At 45.0% G+C, this 17699-nt stretch overlaps 1 protein-coding gene across 2 annotated transcripts in view; it reads left to right on the top strand.

Annotated features, from left to right (window-relative positions):
• Window positions 1-17699, top strand: part of Ift88 (intraflagellar transport 88) — a 97411-nt gene that overhangs the window by 71895 nt on the left and 7817 nt on the right. For both annotated transcript variants that reach the window (XM_041633968.1, XM_041633967.1), the window contains exon 24: window positions 9528-9594. In XM_041633968.1, coding sequence (XP_041489902.1) covers window positions 9528-9594 — 67 coding nt within the window. The remainder of the gene's footprint in view (window positions 1-9527; window positions 9595-17699) is intronic.

The following is a 17699-nucleotide window of genomic DNA, read 5'->3' as shown; positions in this document are numbered from 1 at the left end:
TCCCACTTGCCCTACTCCCCACACCTGAGCCTAGAGCATCCAGCGTGATCGTGAGCTTTGAATGTTTGCCCGTTACCAAGAAAACATATGTTCTTAAAGCTAATATTGATATATTGAAATTAAAACTCTCTTTTTGTTTCTTTGTTGTTTTGAGACAAGATCTCACTATGTAGCCCTGGTTGTCCTGGAACTCGCTCTGTAGGCCAGGCTGCCTTGAACTCACAGAGATCCTCCTGCCTCTACCTCCCTAGTATTGGGGTTAAAGGCAAGCACCACAACATCCAGCTAGAAATAAAATTCTAGGCGAGGCTTAGTGTTGCGGCACTGACTTTTATGCAGTTATCCTGGTTGTAGAGAGGATCTAATTCTCACGTGCTTGCAGAATGTGGCTGGCTGGCTTCGCTTCTCAGATGTGATCCAATATCCTATAAAAATATTATGAGCAAACTAGTTTTACTTTAAAAGTCCTATAAAACATCAAGTTGATGTTTATTTGCCAAGCGAGGCTACACCATTAAAATGTGCTGTAATAGCCAGTCTGCACCGTACCAAAGCTAATGACATAGCTGTGAGAGGCTGGTGACACACGCCGCTGTAAGGAGAAGTTCAGGTGACTATAACTGTAATTATGTATTTAATAGGAGTCGAAAAAGTATGTATTTAAATGAAGCACATTTTGGAATTGAATTCGTTGTTGGGGCCCCTCATGCAGAACCATGGGAGCGTGTGCAAAGATGAGTCTCTTACTGAACAAGCATGCCTGAGTTCTGAGTCTTTACAGTCTACAGTAAGCCCAAACTTCTACAGATACCATTAGTCACTTCTGCGCCTCCGGCCCTGGTCCTGCTTTCCTAGACTTCCAAGAAGAATTCTGTCTCCGCCCTCAAAAGTAGTCTCTTGGCTTCTTGGCACTTGTGGGTAGTTCATAAGCAACCTTTGTTTTGTTTTGGAGACAGGGTCTCACTATGTAGCCCATCCTTACGAGTTACATGGAACTCTCTGTGCAGCTCAAGTTGGCCTCAAACTAATGGCAATCCTTTTTCCTCAGCCTGATGGAATTATAGGTATGTACCACTGCACCAAGGCCACAATGGCTTAACTTTATTGTAAGCGTAAGCTTTAAAGAACATTGATTGTGGGCTGGAAAGATGAGATGGCTCAGTGGCTAAGAGCACCAGCTGCTCTTCCAGAGGTCCTGAGTTCAATTCCCAGCTACCACATGGTGGCTCATGACTATATATAGTGGGATCCTGATCTGGCATGTAGGTGCACATGCAGATAGAGCACTCATATACATAAAATAAATAAATAAACCTTAAAGAAACATTGATTGCAAAAACTTTCTGAGCAATGAAATTTGGGGATTAAGTATACTTAGAGTTCCTTTTCTCACAGTATTTTCAGTTCTCCACTAATAAAATACCATCTTAACTTTGAGCTGAGTTGGGTCAATGTGGTTGCTGTTCATTCTTCATTTCTGTGGGAGTCACTTTTGCCTCTGCTCTGTCTCCCTTGGCCCTTGTATCTTCTCTTGCCCTCTTTCACCTTATTACAGTCTCTATAGTAGTGGGACCCTTCTTAAAATCCGACTGACATCTTTAGACTGATATTCCAGGAACTAAAAGACATTACTGAATTTAAATGACTACAGTGACATCATTGGACCCACTCTTCATTCTTATTCCTGCTCAGCCTTTTCGTTTCTCTGCATCAGAATGTTTGTATGTTCATTAAGGAGCACAGACCTGAAGAAATAAAGCTCCCTTCTTATGGTGAAAAGAATGGTTTCTTCTGAGGATCCATCCTAATGGGGATTAGACCAGGATCTGGCAAGCCTTGTTGTCATCGGGAGGGTGCAATCAATCATGGAAACTGTACATCAGAGGAACAAACCGTTTGTCAGGGACCCTCAGGGATTAAAGAAATCTTTTTAACAAATAATTGATTTCTTTCTCTGCCGCTAATTCTTATTCCTGGATGGCTCCCTCAGACTCTTCTGTGTCTCACCTATCACCACGTCAACAGCTCCGCCCACTCAGGGCCTCAGATACTGCATTGCTAGGGTCAGGGTAACCTGTGACGCCCACTGTCATGTAGACGTGTTCTGTCATTACAGCTTTCCCTAAATGGTTCATACTCTACCTCAATCTTCAGTTTCCTCAGAACCTTTGACTTCTACAGACTCTGTGCTCCCTGTTTTTCTTTTCTCCCCTCCACCCATAATTCTGTTTACATAAGAGCATTGTTTTTGGCCCATGCCTTTAATCCCAGCACTCTGGAGGCAGAGGCAGGCGGATCTCTGTGAGTTCGAGGCCAACCTGCTCTCCAGAGCCAGTGCCAGGACAGCCAGGACTATACAAAGAAACCCTGTCTCAAAAACATTTAAAAAAAAAAAAAGGAAATAAGAAAAAACAAATAAGAAAGAAAGAAAAAAGGAAAAAAACTGTTTTCTTTGATCTTCAGTGTTTCTTTTTGCATCATGCATCAAAGAAACATTTTCTGGGTGGTCTCTTCCTTAAGTTTGAGTTATCAGCATGGAGTGGAGAGGAGCAGGGTCAGAGATAGATCGAAGGAATAAGAAGGGCTGAAAGAGGAAGGATGGACACATGGGAAAGTCACCTTCTCGAATAATTGGTGTGGGTCCCATCTCGGTTGGTTGGTCTTAGATTGTGAGCCTATGGCGCAGGTCTCTGTTTCCTGGTTTCTACAAGGGAAAAAAAAAAAACATTATTAGTTATGGGAGAAAATATAATAAATTTCTGAATTAAGGATATTCTCTTCTAAAGTTGAAGCTTTATCTGTGTGTTTCTTGCTTACAATCCTTAGGGTTTTTTTCTTCTGTAATTAAATTTTCTTCAGAGACATCATTGTTGATACCTATATAGGTATATTTTAATTTATTGAAACATTTCCACATTTCTGGGCTCTCCCGTGTCTTTTTTAAATACAGTTTTCTATGACCAGTCAGATTTTCAGGGGTTTGTTTGTTTATTTGTTTTGTTTTGTTTTGCTGTAGTTATTAACCCCTATAATTTTATTTGTGAGTTCTTCCTGCAAGAGAAGTTGACCAGAGACATTCTGTGCAATGGCCATGTGACTGAATTCAAGACTATTTTTATCACAGCTGGCTTTTACCTGGAATTGCTGGAGAATCCAGAACTAACTAACCCTGTGATCAGAAAGTAAGAGGGATGCAGGGGTTGGCAACAGGAAAGAGAGCCAGAGCCAAGAGCTTGGGTGACCCTAACAGTCTTCTCTGTGTTCCTAGTGGCAGCTTTCCCTCTATTAACTTTAGTATGTTAACTGCACTAGACAGTAATTGTAACCATGGGGACTGGGGTGTAGCTCGAGCTGAAGTACCTGCTGAGTGTGTGGGAGGCCTGGATTCTATCCCCAGCACTGCAGATGAAAACAACAGCTTATGTTTATGGAGCATTTTAGAGGCCGGCACTGTCTAAGGACTCGGCCTTGCTAACTAATTCAGCTGCTCTCACTGATACTGTGATAGTGAATGAGAAAGTTCAGACCCACTGACCACAGAGCTTGTACCCAGCCCTGTGCTCTAGCTTGACCTTTCTCACTCCCTTCTCCTCTTCCTACCCACTAAGTGAGATTTTCAAAATAAGAGTGCTATCTCTTTTTCCTATTATTGAAACAATAAATATTCTTTTAAAAATTCAGAGCTGGATCTGGGGGCTAATCCTGATTTCTCAGAAGGCTGAGGCACGAGGATGGCAAATTTATGGCCAACCAAAACAACTCAACACTCAACAAGACTGTGTCTCAAATAATTAAAAGAGGATTAGAGGCTGGGTGGTGGTGGCACATGCCTTTAATCCCAGCACTTAGGCAGCAAAGACAGGAGATATGAGTTCGAGGCTAGCCTGGTCTACAGAGCGAGTTTCAGGACAGCCAAAGCTATACACAGAAAAACCCTGTCTCAAAAAACAAAAAAAGAAAGAGGAGGGAGAGAGCGTAATAGAGCTGATGGCAGTGTCGAGCTCTTCCGTGGTGTGTGTAGCCCTGTGCTCAGTCCCAGCACCTGGGGAAAGTCAGGCAGATTCCTTTGTAAACCACTCTGGTTTACTGAGAAAGGATCTCAGAAGTTCCCAAGGTGATCCCATACTCGCATTCCTCCTGCCTCCGCGTCCCAGCTGCCCGCACTGCAATCATGTGCCACTGTGACTCACTCTAAATAACTTTTCATTCAAGTAAAATAAAAAGGTGAAAATCACTCTTGCCACTTGTAGAGATCGGTCAACATGTTATGCTCCCAGGCGTTTTCACAAATATATGTAAATGTCATAATACATACATTCTTTTTTTCTTTTGTTATTTTTTTCAAGGCAGGGTTTCTCTGTGTAGCCCTGGCTGTCCTGGAACTCACTGTGTAGACCAGGCTGACCTTGAACTCATAGTTACACCTGCTTCTGCCTCCCCAGTGCGGGGATTAAAGGCACACATATGTTCTTAAAGGGAGTGACTTTTACAAAAACACTACCTTACAACTTTTAACCTCTACTTAGCCAAATAACACAGGCACCTGGCAGTGCTAGCCAGTGTCTGTTGCTGTCGGGTTTGCTCTTTATTCTATTATATGGCTATTTCTCACTTAAGCACTGAGGAACTGAGAGCCATCATTGTCACGGCACCAATGCCTCCTGTGTCACATCCCGCCCGAAATGAGTGTGACTCTGAATATTTACAAAACCCGCATCTCCCATGTAGCAAGAACATCACCATGATGCTGTTTAACAGCCACTGTTGAGTTCCGGAAATGGACCTGGTCCTGGATGGATCTGGGTTGGGCTGTGGATCAGACATCAGTCTCAGAGTAGACCCTGGAGTGCTGCGCAGGCCACCATGGCCAGGCTGACACCATGGCTCTGGAGCCACAGAGCCAACTCCAAACTCCCATTTGCATTTACCCTTCATACATAAATTATATTTTTGTACCTATTTGGTTTCCATAGTTAATGCTTTCTCCAGACAGCTTCTCCAATCTCAGAATTTGTCTAACTGTACAAATTCTAGATCCACCCCGTCATTATCTTAATATACTTCCCACCTGACCTTTATTTTCTCATCTCAGAGGTGCCTCGGCTCAGCCCACTCACCCTGCTGGCTGCCATGTTTGTGTTATGCCCTGTGACAGGGTCTCTCTTCCCTGGCCTCGCCTAGATTACCTGTTAGGTAGCTCGGTAGCACTGTAGCCCGGCGCTCCTGAGTTCTTTCTGGTTTTTTCTTGGCTCTCCCTTGGCTGCTTTCCCTCTCTATACTGACAGAGCAAGACCAACTCCCAGCCAGCTCTGGAATCCCTGGGGGACGTGCCAGAGTCAGCCCCATGGCCTGATGGGATTGCTGTTGTCACAGGTCTGTCCCTGGAGACTTTCCTCTGCACCCACTGAGGAAGAATGGTCGCCTAGGCAACCGATGGTCAGACTTCTCCCCATGGTGTCAGCAGTGAACAGCTGACTAAGGCTTCATGGTTCCTATTTGTCATCTTGGTGGCGTCTGTACAAAACCCTTGTCATGGCTCTTAACAGTGGTTGGCCCATTAGATTCCTTTCTGGTTGGATTTGTTGGTTTTTTTTTTTTTTTTTAATTTTGTAAATGTAATGTGTGTGTGAAGAGAGAAAGAGCTACGGAGAGCCACAGAGAGAATGTGAGCCTGCCTGTGTCACAGTGCGTGGAAGGTCAGAAGACAACTTTCAAGAGCTGGTTCATTGCTTCCGCTGTGTGTTCAGGGATAGAACTCAGGAATCAGGCTTGCACAACGTTGTTACCCGCCAAGCCATATCCTGTGGCCATTATTTGTTGGGTTTGAGTGTGCATGGATGTTGAGCTGGGAGTAAGGATGAATACCGTTCTACAGACAGAGTGTTAGAGGAAACCTTGAGCCGGCAGAGACACACGGGGCATCTCCAAATAGAGGAACTGGAGGAAGACTTAGGAGCCTTACAGGATGCTCTCACCTCCAGTCCATGCAGCAGCAGGACACACTTGCTACGGGTGAAGAGGAGAGAGAGTGGAGTTCTGTGGGCATGGGCTGAGATGCTGAGTATATCCTTGATGCCCTGTGGTGCCCATCTGCGTGCTTGGCCATTTCCCAGTGTCCTGGGAAGAGGAGAGTCACAGAAGCAGCCGAGGCTCAGGTTTCTCTTGGTGAATGAGCCAGAGAGATGAGTCAGACAAGGGGTGCCCATGGTGGGCCAGGAGTCCAGATGGACGGAACGCAGAGATTTTAAGTGGTTGTTAGAAAAATAGGGTTCAAACAGGGGTAGAAGGTTGTAGCTGAGGGCAGGGACAGCACGGTGGATAAAATAATTTGGTGGCTATGAAAGCTCACGCCTCCCTAAGAATCCTGTTCCCACCTAGGGCCACCTGAGCAGGATGCAGGAGTCATCTTCACACATGATGGGGTGACTCTGAAATTGGATGTTGTGATTTTTTTAGCATTGCTCTTTCTGCGTAGGATTGCTTTGGCTGCTTGGGATCTTTAGTTCTATTCCTAGGTTCTTCAAGGCTCTTATAATGAAGAGATGTTGAACATTGTCAAACGTTCTCTCTTCGTGTATGGAGGTAATGTGATTTCTGTCCTCATGTTTGCTTATGTGCTGGATTACCTTTATTAGTTTGTGTCTGCTGGATTGTTCTCCATCCTTGGAATGGAGCCATCTTGGTTATGATGTGTCTTCTTTTTTATGTGTTGAGTTTAGTTTGCAAACATTTTATTGATAATTTTTATGCCTATGTTTATTGGTGAAATTGTTTTATAGTGTTCTTAATGTTTTGTTCTGTCTGTACCCAGTTTTGGTATTAGGGAAATGTAGATTTGTAGAATGAGTTTGGAATAATGTTCTTTCTCCTTCTGTTTTGTAGAACAATTTAAGGAAGCTCTTCTTTGAATGCATGGTAGAATTTAACAGTGAATCCATCCAGTCCTGGGCATTGTTGTTAGACTCCCTGTTGCATTTTCAATGTCATTGCTAGTTATAGATCTCTTTAAGTTATTTCTGTCTTCTTGATTTAATTCTGGTAAGTTGTATGTGTCCAGGAATTTATCTATTTTTTCAAATTTTCCAGTCTTTTGAAATGTAGGTTTTCAGTGTATTCTATAATAACCTTTGGATTTCACTGGACTCTGATAACCTTATTTTTTTCATTTCTAATGTTATTAATGTGAGTCTTTTTTCTCTTTATTTGGTTAAATTGGCTATGGATTTTCAGTCTCTGTGTTTTTTCAAAAAGCCAACTTTTTTATTTAATTCTGTGTTATCTCTGCCTCATAAGTTGATTTCCTTATTGTTGTCATCTAGTGTGTTGGATGTTTTTCTAAGGTTCATCATTAGGTTGTTTATTTCAGCTTTCTTTAATTAAAAAAAGGATTGCTGTGAGTGTGTGCGTGATTGGGGGGGCATGCATGCCACAGTATGCCTGTGGAAGCCAGGGGACAGTTCTGTAGAACTGGTTCTCTTCTTCTACCCTAGAGTGGATCCGGGGATCGAGTTCAGGCCATGAGACTTGCAGGGCAGTACTTTCACCCACCGAGCTTCCCACTGGCCTTTGATGTTTCCTGTGCACACTCAGCCATAAACTTTCCTCCTAGAACTGCCTTAGCCATATTTGACAGGTTCTGATGAAGAGCGATTTCATTTGATCTAGGAATGTTTAAATTTCTTCTGATTTCTTCAACAACCTGCTGATCACTCAAAGTCTATTGTTCAGTCTCCAACTCTTCAGTCAGTTATTATTACTGTTTCAGGACCTACCTGACCATTTGTTTCTTTCTTCTGTTGACTTCTAGTTTTATTTGACTGTTAACTGGCAAGACGTTAACAGTTAACATTATTTTATTGTTTGTTGCTGTTAAGACTTGCTTTGTAGCCTAGAATGTAACCTATTTTAGAGACTGTTCCATGGACTGCTGAGAAGAATGTATGGCCCATATCCATTGGATAGAATATTCTGTAGATATGTGAAGTCTATTTAATCTGCAGTGTAGTTGAACTCTGCAGTTTATTGCATCCAAGCTGAAACTCTGAGAGAAGAATGGAGTGCTGAAGTCAGTCAGTTATTATTACTGTTTCAGGACCTACCTGACCATTTGGGTTTGTTTTATTAAACCAGGAGCTCCAATATTCATTGCTCATATATTTACAGTTATTATATTTTTTTGATGAATTGTTGGGTTGGGCACTGATACATTATATGCATGTATGAATATTAAATAAAGTACTTAAAAAACAGCTCTAGCTGGGCGGTGGTGGCGCATACCTTTAATCCCAGCACTCAGGAGTCAGAGGCAGGCGGATCTCTGTGAGTTCGAGGTCAGCGTGGTCTACAAGAGCTAGTTCCAGGACAGGCTCCAAAGCTATAGAGAAACTTAGTCTCAGAAAAACAAAAGCAAAAAACAAAAACAAACAAAAAAAACCCAAACACTCTAAATAAAAAGTTTGATGCTTAGGCAAAACACAAAACAACCATATATTATGGAAAGAAATTGAAAGAATACTACAGTTTTCCATTCGAGTCTGAGGACCTGAGTTTGACACCCAGTCCCCATGTAAAGGCTGAGCATGACACACGTCTGTAATCCCAGCACAGAAGGGCAGAGGCAAGAGGATTCCCGGAGTGTAGGCTAGCCAGTGTAGCCACACATCCCTGACTTCCAGGCTTAGAGATCCTGTCTCAAAGTTAAGGTAAAGAGCAACTAAAGAAACATCCAGCCTCACCCCTGGCCTACGTGTGTATGCACTCGCACCACCAACACACATACATACTTGCTTGCTCACACATGGGCCCATCACACCCTGGAGATCCCTATTCAAATGCTTCTGAGTGTCCAGAACAGTAACTGTTGGCCAAACCGTAAGTGCGTGTGAGATTTTAGTAACGCTTTTATTTTAGAAGTATAATGTCAAAAGCCAGGATGCTTTTGTTTTGTTTTGTTTGAACCCTCAAGTGGACTGGGTTAACTGTTACAGATTAGGGATGGGGTAGGAAATGGCCTTTGGTACATGTTTTTCTCCTCTTCGACTTTTTCTTTCAAATTATTATAATATCCTGAATCTTTTTGTCAAGAAAGTGCTGTTGGAAGTTTTTGTTTTGTTTTTCGAGACAGGGTTTCTCTGAAGCTTTGGAGCCTGTCTTGGAACTCACTCTGTAGATCGGGAGTGGGGAGTGGGGAGGGTCGTCAGACCTTACTTTCAAAAGAATTCTGTCCATCCAGGCATGATGACACTTGCATTTAGTCTCAACAGAGGCAGGCAGATCCATATGAGTTCGAGGCTAGTCTGGTCTACAGAGCAAGTTCCAGGTCAACCAAAGCTATATACAATACTGTCTTGAAAAACCAAAAAAATAAAATAAAAAGATTCTGTCCTTTTTTCTGTTGACTCAGCTGTTGGATGGTGATGAATTAGTCCTGAGGGTCACGTGGTAATGCTAGTTTTACATCACTCTTTTGTTCTGTGTGGTTCTGAAGGAATGTCACTTACTCTTCTCTCCTTGTCCTGTTGCTTTAGCGCATAAAATCAGGCAGAGACAGCAGTGGAGGCTCCCGCAGCAAACGAGAGGGGAGCGCTGGCAGTGGTGAGTATCTTCCATGCTCTAGAACGCTGGATTCCACAGAGACATTGAGATCACCCCGGAGTGTCCTCTACATGTTGTATGTTCCATGTCTGTTTATTTATGTACACAGTGAAACCTCACCTATTCTAACCTGGCAAGTGGTTGTTCTGATATGTGTTTGTAAATGTTGCCTTATTTGGTTCTTAATTTACATGCCTGTTTCTGCCCATTGATTAGTCAAGTTCACGTTGGAGAATAGCATAGATGGGCATATGAATGAGGATTGACTGTTAAGATTCCAAAATTCCAGCTGGGTGGTGGTGGAACAAGCCTTTAATCATAGGATTAAAGGCAGAGGCAGGAGGATCTCTGTGAGTTCGAGGCCAGCCTGGTCTAGTTCCAGCACAGACAAAGCTACAGCTACAGAGAAATCCTGTCTTGAAAAACGAAACCAAAAAGAAAAAGATTAAAAAAAAAAAAAAAAAAAAAAGATTTCAAAATTCCCTTGTAAAGAACTCAGCATGAGAAGCCATGTGGCCCTGGGGATGCTGACAGCCCAGATCTCTAGTCTAACCTACCGCAGCGGCGTTGCCCTTCTAACAAGGGGATGTATGTCACATCCTGTCTTGACCTTGACAGCATACTTCTGCTTGTGAGCCAGCCTTTAATACTTTGCATGCTTTTGAAGTTCTTGACATTTTTTAAATTCCTTGATTTTGGTTCCTTGTAGCATCATTTGTTAACAAAGTATTATAGTGCATTTCCTATTTTTTTCTCAGCTTCTGTCAGGTAGTGGTAGTGACAGTAGAAATGTAATAGTTTTAAAGAAGCTAATTTTTAAAGAAATATAATGCTATGTTTCCCTCCGTCCTCTCTTCCCCACACTCAGCGTTGTCCCGCACTCCGCCCTGCTCTGGCTGACAAGCCAGCAGGTTGCCTATAGTGTCCTAATGCAGCTGTGTGGCGCTGGCACGTGGGGAGGAGTGGGATGCGGTCCCCGCTGGCGAGGTGGTTGACATCCAGTTAGAAAGACATGGGCTTCAGTGCCACTGCCAGGCCTGCTTGCGTAGAAAAGCACGTGGGTTTTCTGATTTTCCTGTGGAAGAAAACTGCAGTTGAGACAGAGTCTACCATGAATCCAGAGCTCTGTTTTGCTGTGTTTAGGCAGTGTAGTCATTGGTGACATATAGTTCTAGCCAGACAGCTTGGTTCCTCGAGAGCCAAACCATCCTCCCCAGATAAACCTCTGCCTCCTGGCCTGTTCCTCCTTAGGCCACAGGAGCCATGACACACAGTCTGAGAAGTGAGGAGGAGTGGTTGGTGTTGAGCCTAAGAGGCAGGAGGTAGCATCAAAGTCAGTTTGCTGTGTCTAGGAGCAGTCTAGGCCAGACTGGGCTACAAACCAAGACACTATCATCCCCACCTTCCCCTCAAAAGAAGAAACTTAGAAGGTTCCCCAGATCAAACTGATAGTGCTTGTTCATAGAAACGGGAAGATATGTGACCTGGGCTCTTTTAAAACTGAGTATCCCGTTCATAGCTGAAAGGAGTCATCATGCCCTAAGATCCCGGGACCACACTGGGTGAGTGGCCCCCGCCTGTAAGCCTAGCGCTTGGGAGGCTGACGCAGGAGGATCACTACCACAGATCTGAAGCCAGCCTGTGCTAAATAAACAGAGGGCTGGTTCCAGGTCTGCCGGGGCTACAGAACGAGACCCTGTCTCAAAAAACTAAACAAGAGGGCGGGCGGGGCAGGGGAGAGAAAGAGAAAAGAAAAAATTCTAGTAGCTCTGAGGACAACACCTCTGCACACCTCGAGTTTTCAGAATAAAGACAGGCCTGTTCTTGATGCCTGCCACCCTGCACTCCGTTTCCAGGGCTGCTTGTTCATCTGGAAGCCTCGGCCTCCTGGTTTCTGAAAAGCCTGCCTTAGTTCTGTAAAGGATGCTGCAGCGGAGGGAGAGCTGGGGAGGCAGTCTGGAAAGGCCGCCCAGGGCTCTCAGCAGTCTCCAGGAAGACTGCCCACCCCCCAGTGCCCTTCCAAACTGGCCTTAACTCCTCTGCAGTCAGGCTGAGAGAAGGGATGCCTATGTGTCAGAGGAAGCTGCCCCAGCCCCTACCTCCCACTGCTCCACTGCCAGTTTTAACCAATTCTGCTTTCTCCCATCCAGTCCATTTCAGGCCAAAACAAATACTGCTAGCACACAGTGAGCTTTATACTCACAAAAAGCCGTCCCAAGGAGAAACTTGGCCCTGGTGACACTTTCCACGCAGGGCCTCATGTCGCTTGGTTTGCTTGGCACCGGTTTAAAGGGCTGCCCAGGACCTTCCCCGGGTGCTGTGGCTTCTCCTAGCGCTGGCCTTAAATGTTCCCTGTTTCTGACACTTCAAGCACGTCAGTCCCGACGTCTTCACTTCATCCTGCTGTCGGATGTGAACACCTCTCTCAGCACCCACCCTGCAGTCAGCATAAACAGGCTATGCCTGCCTTCTTCTGTCTGCCTTGGGAGGCCCTCGCCCCTGCCCCAGGACACCCGCAAGCCCACTACAACAGCCCCCTTGTCCTCAGGTGCTCCACCTTCCATCCCTGTTATTCCTGTTTAGGGGTTCCTAGAGGGAACGAGCCTCTCCACACCTCCATAGTGAACCCGTGATTCCTGGCAGTCTCTACAGCAGGACAGCAAGCACTTGGCCTCCACACATCTACAGATCAGATGGGGAAGAAAGGCTCTCAGAAGAGATCTGCACAAAGCCCTCCTGAAGCAAGTACAATGTGGTAAAAACAAATGCAGGAACCAGGCATGGTGGCGCATGCCTGTAATCCCAGCACTTAAGAGACAGGTGGATCTCTGAGTCTGAGGCCAGCCTGGTCTATAGAGTTCTGGAATAATCAGGGCTACACAGAGAAACCCTGTCTCAAAACAAAACAAACAAAAATACAGGGGCATAAACTAGCTTTGAAAGTCTGATCAGAGAAGGATACAAGGAACCCACTGTGTCAGGATCATGGTTGTACAGTGTAGCTGTCTGCAGGGTTCACCTCTGAGAACTCTGGTGTGTTGATTGGGTTTGTGTTTTTGGATCAGACTAGATCACCTCTCCTTCTCCAAGTAGCTCCAGCCTCAGAGTCATGCAAAAGGCTCGTCAGATTGCTGAAGACTCCTAGGGTCTCACTGCCAAGTCTGAGGAGCTGCCAGTCCTACTGTCCCTGCTGCGGCACCCCAGCCCATGCTGGGAGAACCATGGCTCCGCTCAGTTAATGCCAAAGCTAAGTGTGATGCAGTTACAGGCAAAGGTCATCCTGTTGTTCCCATGGCCGGTTCCCAGTGCGTGCCAGTGTGGTACCCAGCCTTAGGTCTCACCCTGGCACTAGCACTACAGGGGCTCACCTTGAGATGCCTCTTCCCTTATGTGCACCGCCATGGAGCCAGCCTCCACACTGCCTGGGACACATATCCTCAACACATGATACTTTCTGCTGTGGGTGTTTTTGAGACACACTTGCTGTGGTGGCCCAGGTTTACCTTGAAACTTGCAGCCACACTCCTGCTTCAGCCTCCCACGTACTGAGGCCTAGGATTTTCAGAACTTTGTTTTTACAGAACTAACTAAAATCAAGTGAATTTAAATATTTTGTAACTATTCAAAGAAAAAAATGCATTGCTTTTTATAAGCAGAGTTTGGGGGTCAGGGTTTAGTAGCATATTGATAGACATGCAAAAAAATTAAATCAAGAATGTCAGCATCCAGCCAGGCAGTGATGGTACACACCTTTAATCTCAGCACTCAGGAGGCAGAGGCAGGCTGATCTCTGTGAGTTCAAAGCAACTTCCAGAACAGCTAGGGCTGTTATACAGTGAAACCCTATCTCAAGATAAATAAATAAACAAACAAATAAATAAATAAATAAAATTTAAAAAAGAATGTCAGCACCAAAATGAGAACCACATACTCTACAGTTTCAGAGTAGTCCCGATGTTTCTGTTCTCCGTGGTAAGCGAAGGAGGAGAAGAACCCTGTTCTCTCCTAGTGTGCTGGCTCCACTTAGGAGGCCAGGAAACTGTTTACATGTCTGCTTCTCGTGTACGCATTCTCCAGTCCAAGGATGCTTCCTGGTAAAGCGCTGCCCGACGCTCCCTGGCACTGTCTGTGGGCTCTCCTAAGCGCTGTGTTACTGAAGGCTCTGTTGTGAATTGCTCTTTTTTGTTTGCTCTGTGTAACTGTAGTGGCTTGCTGTGCTTTGTCGTGTGATTTTTGACAGTGTCCTGGATGTGAACTGCTCCAGTGGAGATGTGTGGTTTTGCTCCGAGTGACTTTGTAATGAACAGAAATCACTATGGCTCAGTGAACAGAAATCCACTTTTCAGTCACTTTCTTTTTTTTTTTTTTTTTTTTTTTATTTATTTATTTATTATGTATACAATATTCTGTCTGTGTGTATACCTGTAGGCCAGAAGAGGGCACCAGACCCCATTACAGATGGTTGTGAGCCACCATGTGGTTGCTGGGAATTGAACTCAGGACCTTTGGAAGAGCAGGCAATGCTCTTAACCACTGAGCCATTTCTCCAGCCCCCTTCAGTCACTTTCTGAAGGACATCTTACTTTCTGAAGGACATCTTAGTTTTGTAAAAGTACAAATTTGAATTGGAGATTATAATCCCAAAGCAGGCCGGGTTTTGTTGTTTTTGTTTAGAAAACACCTTTCAATAGTTTCTCTGGGTTTTCATGGTATTACAAGCAGAGACTGAAAAGGCCACACTCCTATGCCTCCAGGAATGGAGAGATCCCCAGATTTGGTCTGGATGGTCGCTACAGTCTTCTTGCCAAGGAGGTATTACACCTGAGTCACCTGGAGGAAGGGAGTGGGCTTCTCTTGTGGAGAAGCAAGCCCCGAGGGCCGGGCCAGAGACTGTCATGTCTCTGAGCATTGTACCTTAGGCAGCCCCTTCACTCCAGAGATCAAATGGATGGTTTTGCTGGACACCTTAGTTTCTGACCACTTTGCAGCACGTATGCCTTCTTAGGGATAAGCATTAGAGGATAGAGGGACACACATGCCAAAATCCCCCAGTATTGACATCTGGAACTTTGCAGAGTAGTGCCCACTGTTAAGATGCTCTGGGCATTCCATTTGGCTTAGTAATTCTGTAAGCCAAGCCAGACCATGCATGGGTAATCTAGGTTACAGACCACATGTCCATGATATGACTCCATTCTGCCATTGAATTATGAAAGCATCTTTGCACATTATACAAATGAATGGGCATCAGACTAAATTATTAGACATAAGGATTTGAAGACCATGATATTCAAATGTTCCAATATATTCTCCTTTGCCTTTCCCCAACCCCTGAGAAATGTGTAACCTTTCCCTAGCTTGCTGTGTATATGAAAAGTCTCAGGTCTATAGTGTCAGGCCCTGCTCAGGCTGAGCTTTCTGTGATGGTAGTGACATATGATACTGCCCCATGATCTAAGTGCCAGTTTCCAGCGATCTGTGTCCATGCCCTTCTCCTTAAACTTCGTTAGCACCGTATACCTCAGCTACCTCCAGAAACATCTCCCTTCATGGTTTTGCGATACACTTCTGTGTTTTCAGGAGACTGTTTGCCTCTCCTATGACCCTTATCTTGTGCTGAGTTTAAGATCACTATGCTTAGTCCCTAGTCCCTGAACTCCTTTGTCAAACCATATTGTAAGTGAGCCTGGGCAAGTCACCAAGCCTTTGGTTCTAGTTCTCTGTCAGTAACATGAGAGGAGACTAGGACCCACCTGCAAGGAGCTGCCCAGAGGAAGAAATGAGTTTACACTGAGAGCTTTTAAAGTAATGTCTGGCGTGGGCCTCCACTGGGTATGGGCCATTGCGGTGCTCCAACTTGACTCAGCACAACTGGAGACGCTGCCGTCCGCCCTAGTTCCACATCCGTATTCTTTTCTATCGTTTCTTTATTGTGTGTGCGTACATGTGACGGAAGGGCGCCCCGTGTCATAAAATGTATGTGGAGTCCAGAGGACAAGTTTGTTGAGTTGGTTCTGCAGGTCGAACTCAGGCCTGTGTTTTTCCTCGCTGAACCACTGTGCTGGCTCCACATCCATGCTCTGCCCGAGTTTGTTTCCGGCTGCTGGAAGAACATGTACAAGTACATGAAAGCCCCAGGAAAGAAACACATTGCTGGCTCACTAAGAGATCGCTTTTAACAGAAGTGCTGACTGACTATCCCAGTAATACCGTGAATGGAAATGTCCATGAATCCACTTGGAATGTCAGAAAGAGATTACTGAATCACAGACCACCCAAGATAAGAATGTTAGTTCTTCTTCCTGCTGCCATGATAAGCCAAACACCCGACAAAAGCAGCTTCAGGGAGAGAGGGCTTTATTCCAGTTCACAGTTCCAGGTCACAGCCCTTCCCTGCAGGGGAAGCCGCAGCAGCAGGGGCTTGAGGCAGCTGGTGGCGTTGTCCCCTCTGTGCCCAGAGTCCAGAAGGGGAGGACGGGCGAGTGCACGCGGGCGCTCAACCTGCCTTCTCTGTGGTCTGTGGCCTCCTGTGGGACCGTAACACATTCTCAGAGACAGCTTCCCATAGGGGTACCCAGAGACCCGCCTCCCAGGCGAGGAGTTAGCAGTGACTGTCACACCTAGTGAGGTAACGCAGTAAAGGCACTTGCCCTGAAAGCCAGGCAACCTAACCTCAGTCCCCAGAACTCAGCCAAAGGTCAAACTTATCCACAGTTGTCTCTGCCCTCCACACATGTGCTGTGACATGTACACACACACACACACACACACACACACACGTCTGTTCTCTCCTTCTACCACATAGGTCTCAGAGATCAAACTCAGGTTGTCAGGCTTGATGGCAAGCACCTCTGCCTGCTGGACCACCTTGCCAGCCTCATGGGAATTTTATGTATAGCTATTTTTTCTTTATTTTTTCTTTTTTGATTTTTTCAAGACAAGGTTTCTCTTGTAGCATTGGCTGTCTTGGAACTTGGTCTGTAGACTAGGCTGGCCTTGAACTCCCAAATGCTAAGATTTAAGGCATAAGCCACCACTACCTGGCGCAACCCACAACCTTTTTTTTATCAGTTATTCCTTTGTTTTCCTTCTGATCTTCCTGGCTGTGTTTCTCTTTGTGTTGAAATAGGTCTTGCTGAGCCAGGGGCGGCGGTGCACGCCTTTAGTCCCGGCACTCTCAAGGCAGGGGCAGGAAGAGTCAGGGCCTCCTTGGTCTTCAGAGCAAGTTCCGGACTACACAGAGAAACCCTGTCTCAAAACAAACTAAGAAACAAAATACTAAATCAGTGTTTCTTTTGCTTCTGTCTTTATTGAATTCCTGCATAGGCTCCCTCTCCTCTCTTGAGCAGTTTAGTAACTGCAGCTGGCAGGGTCAGCTTTTCCAAAGTCTCCCATGTCAGCTGATTTGTGTGCAATGTGTTTAGATCAGCAGAGGAGAGTGAACACCTCAGCCGCCGCTGTGTAAAGATGAGTCCGTCCGTTTGTGGCAGCGTTTCTAGATATCAGCAGTTCCTCACACTGCCAGACTGTGTCTCCTAGTTACTTTTATATCAGTATCATCTTGGGGGTGAAAGAAAGACCAAAAATAACTTTTAAAATGTCTAATGAATCAGGATATCATAGTTATAGATTAGAGAACATACAGATACTATAGTTACAGCTGGAGAGTCACAGTTATAGTCTCAAAGGAGGACTCTTGAAGAACAGATTTGAAAGAGTCATAGCCACTGTGTTCATGACAGATTCTGATGAATGGCAAAGGGTTATTTTTTAGAAAAGCTTTGTTTTAAGAGGCACTTCTTTTCCAAAATAAGCTGATGGGTGGCGTCTGAAAGACTTCTCATGTTAAGAGAAAGGCGAGGTTGAAGAATTATTGGGTATGGATCGATCAGTTGGTCCTTGATACCTGAGTGACCAGTGTAGCCCTGATGAGAGCAGTTTGAGGCCCGTCAGAGATAGTCACATCCTGTGATCTGAGGAGTGAGCAGGCAGCAGGAAGAGAAGATACTCTGTCCCTTTTCTGTGTGCTGTAGTCTTTATCTCCCCCACCACCATGGGCGAAATACTGCTGCTATGAAAATAGGAATAGAATCCCAGTTTTTACG

Source organism: Microtus oregoni, unplaced genomic scaffold (genome assembly GCF_018167655.1).
Source record: "Microtus oregoni isolate MIOR12 unplaced genomic scaffold, Mior012 000045F_ref0000178, whole genome shotgun sequence".
Classification (NCBI taxonomy): domain Eukaryota; kingdom Metazoa; phylum Chordata; class Mammalia; order Rodentia; family Cricetidae; genus Microtus; species Microtus oregoni.
The sequence above is the reverse complement of the archived record's forward strand: the minus strand, read 5'-3'. Positions and strand labels throughout refer to the sequence as shown.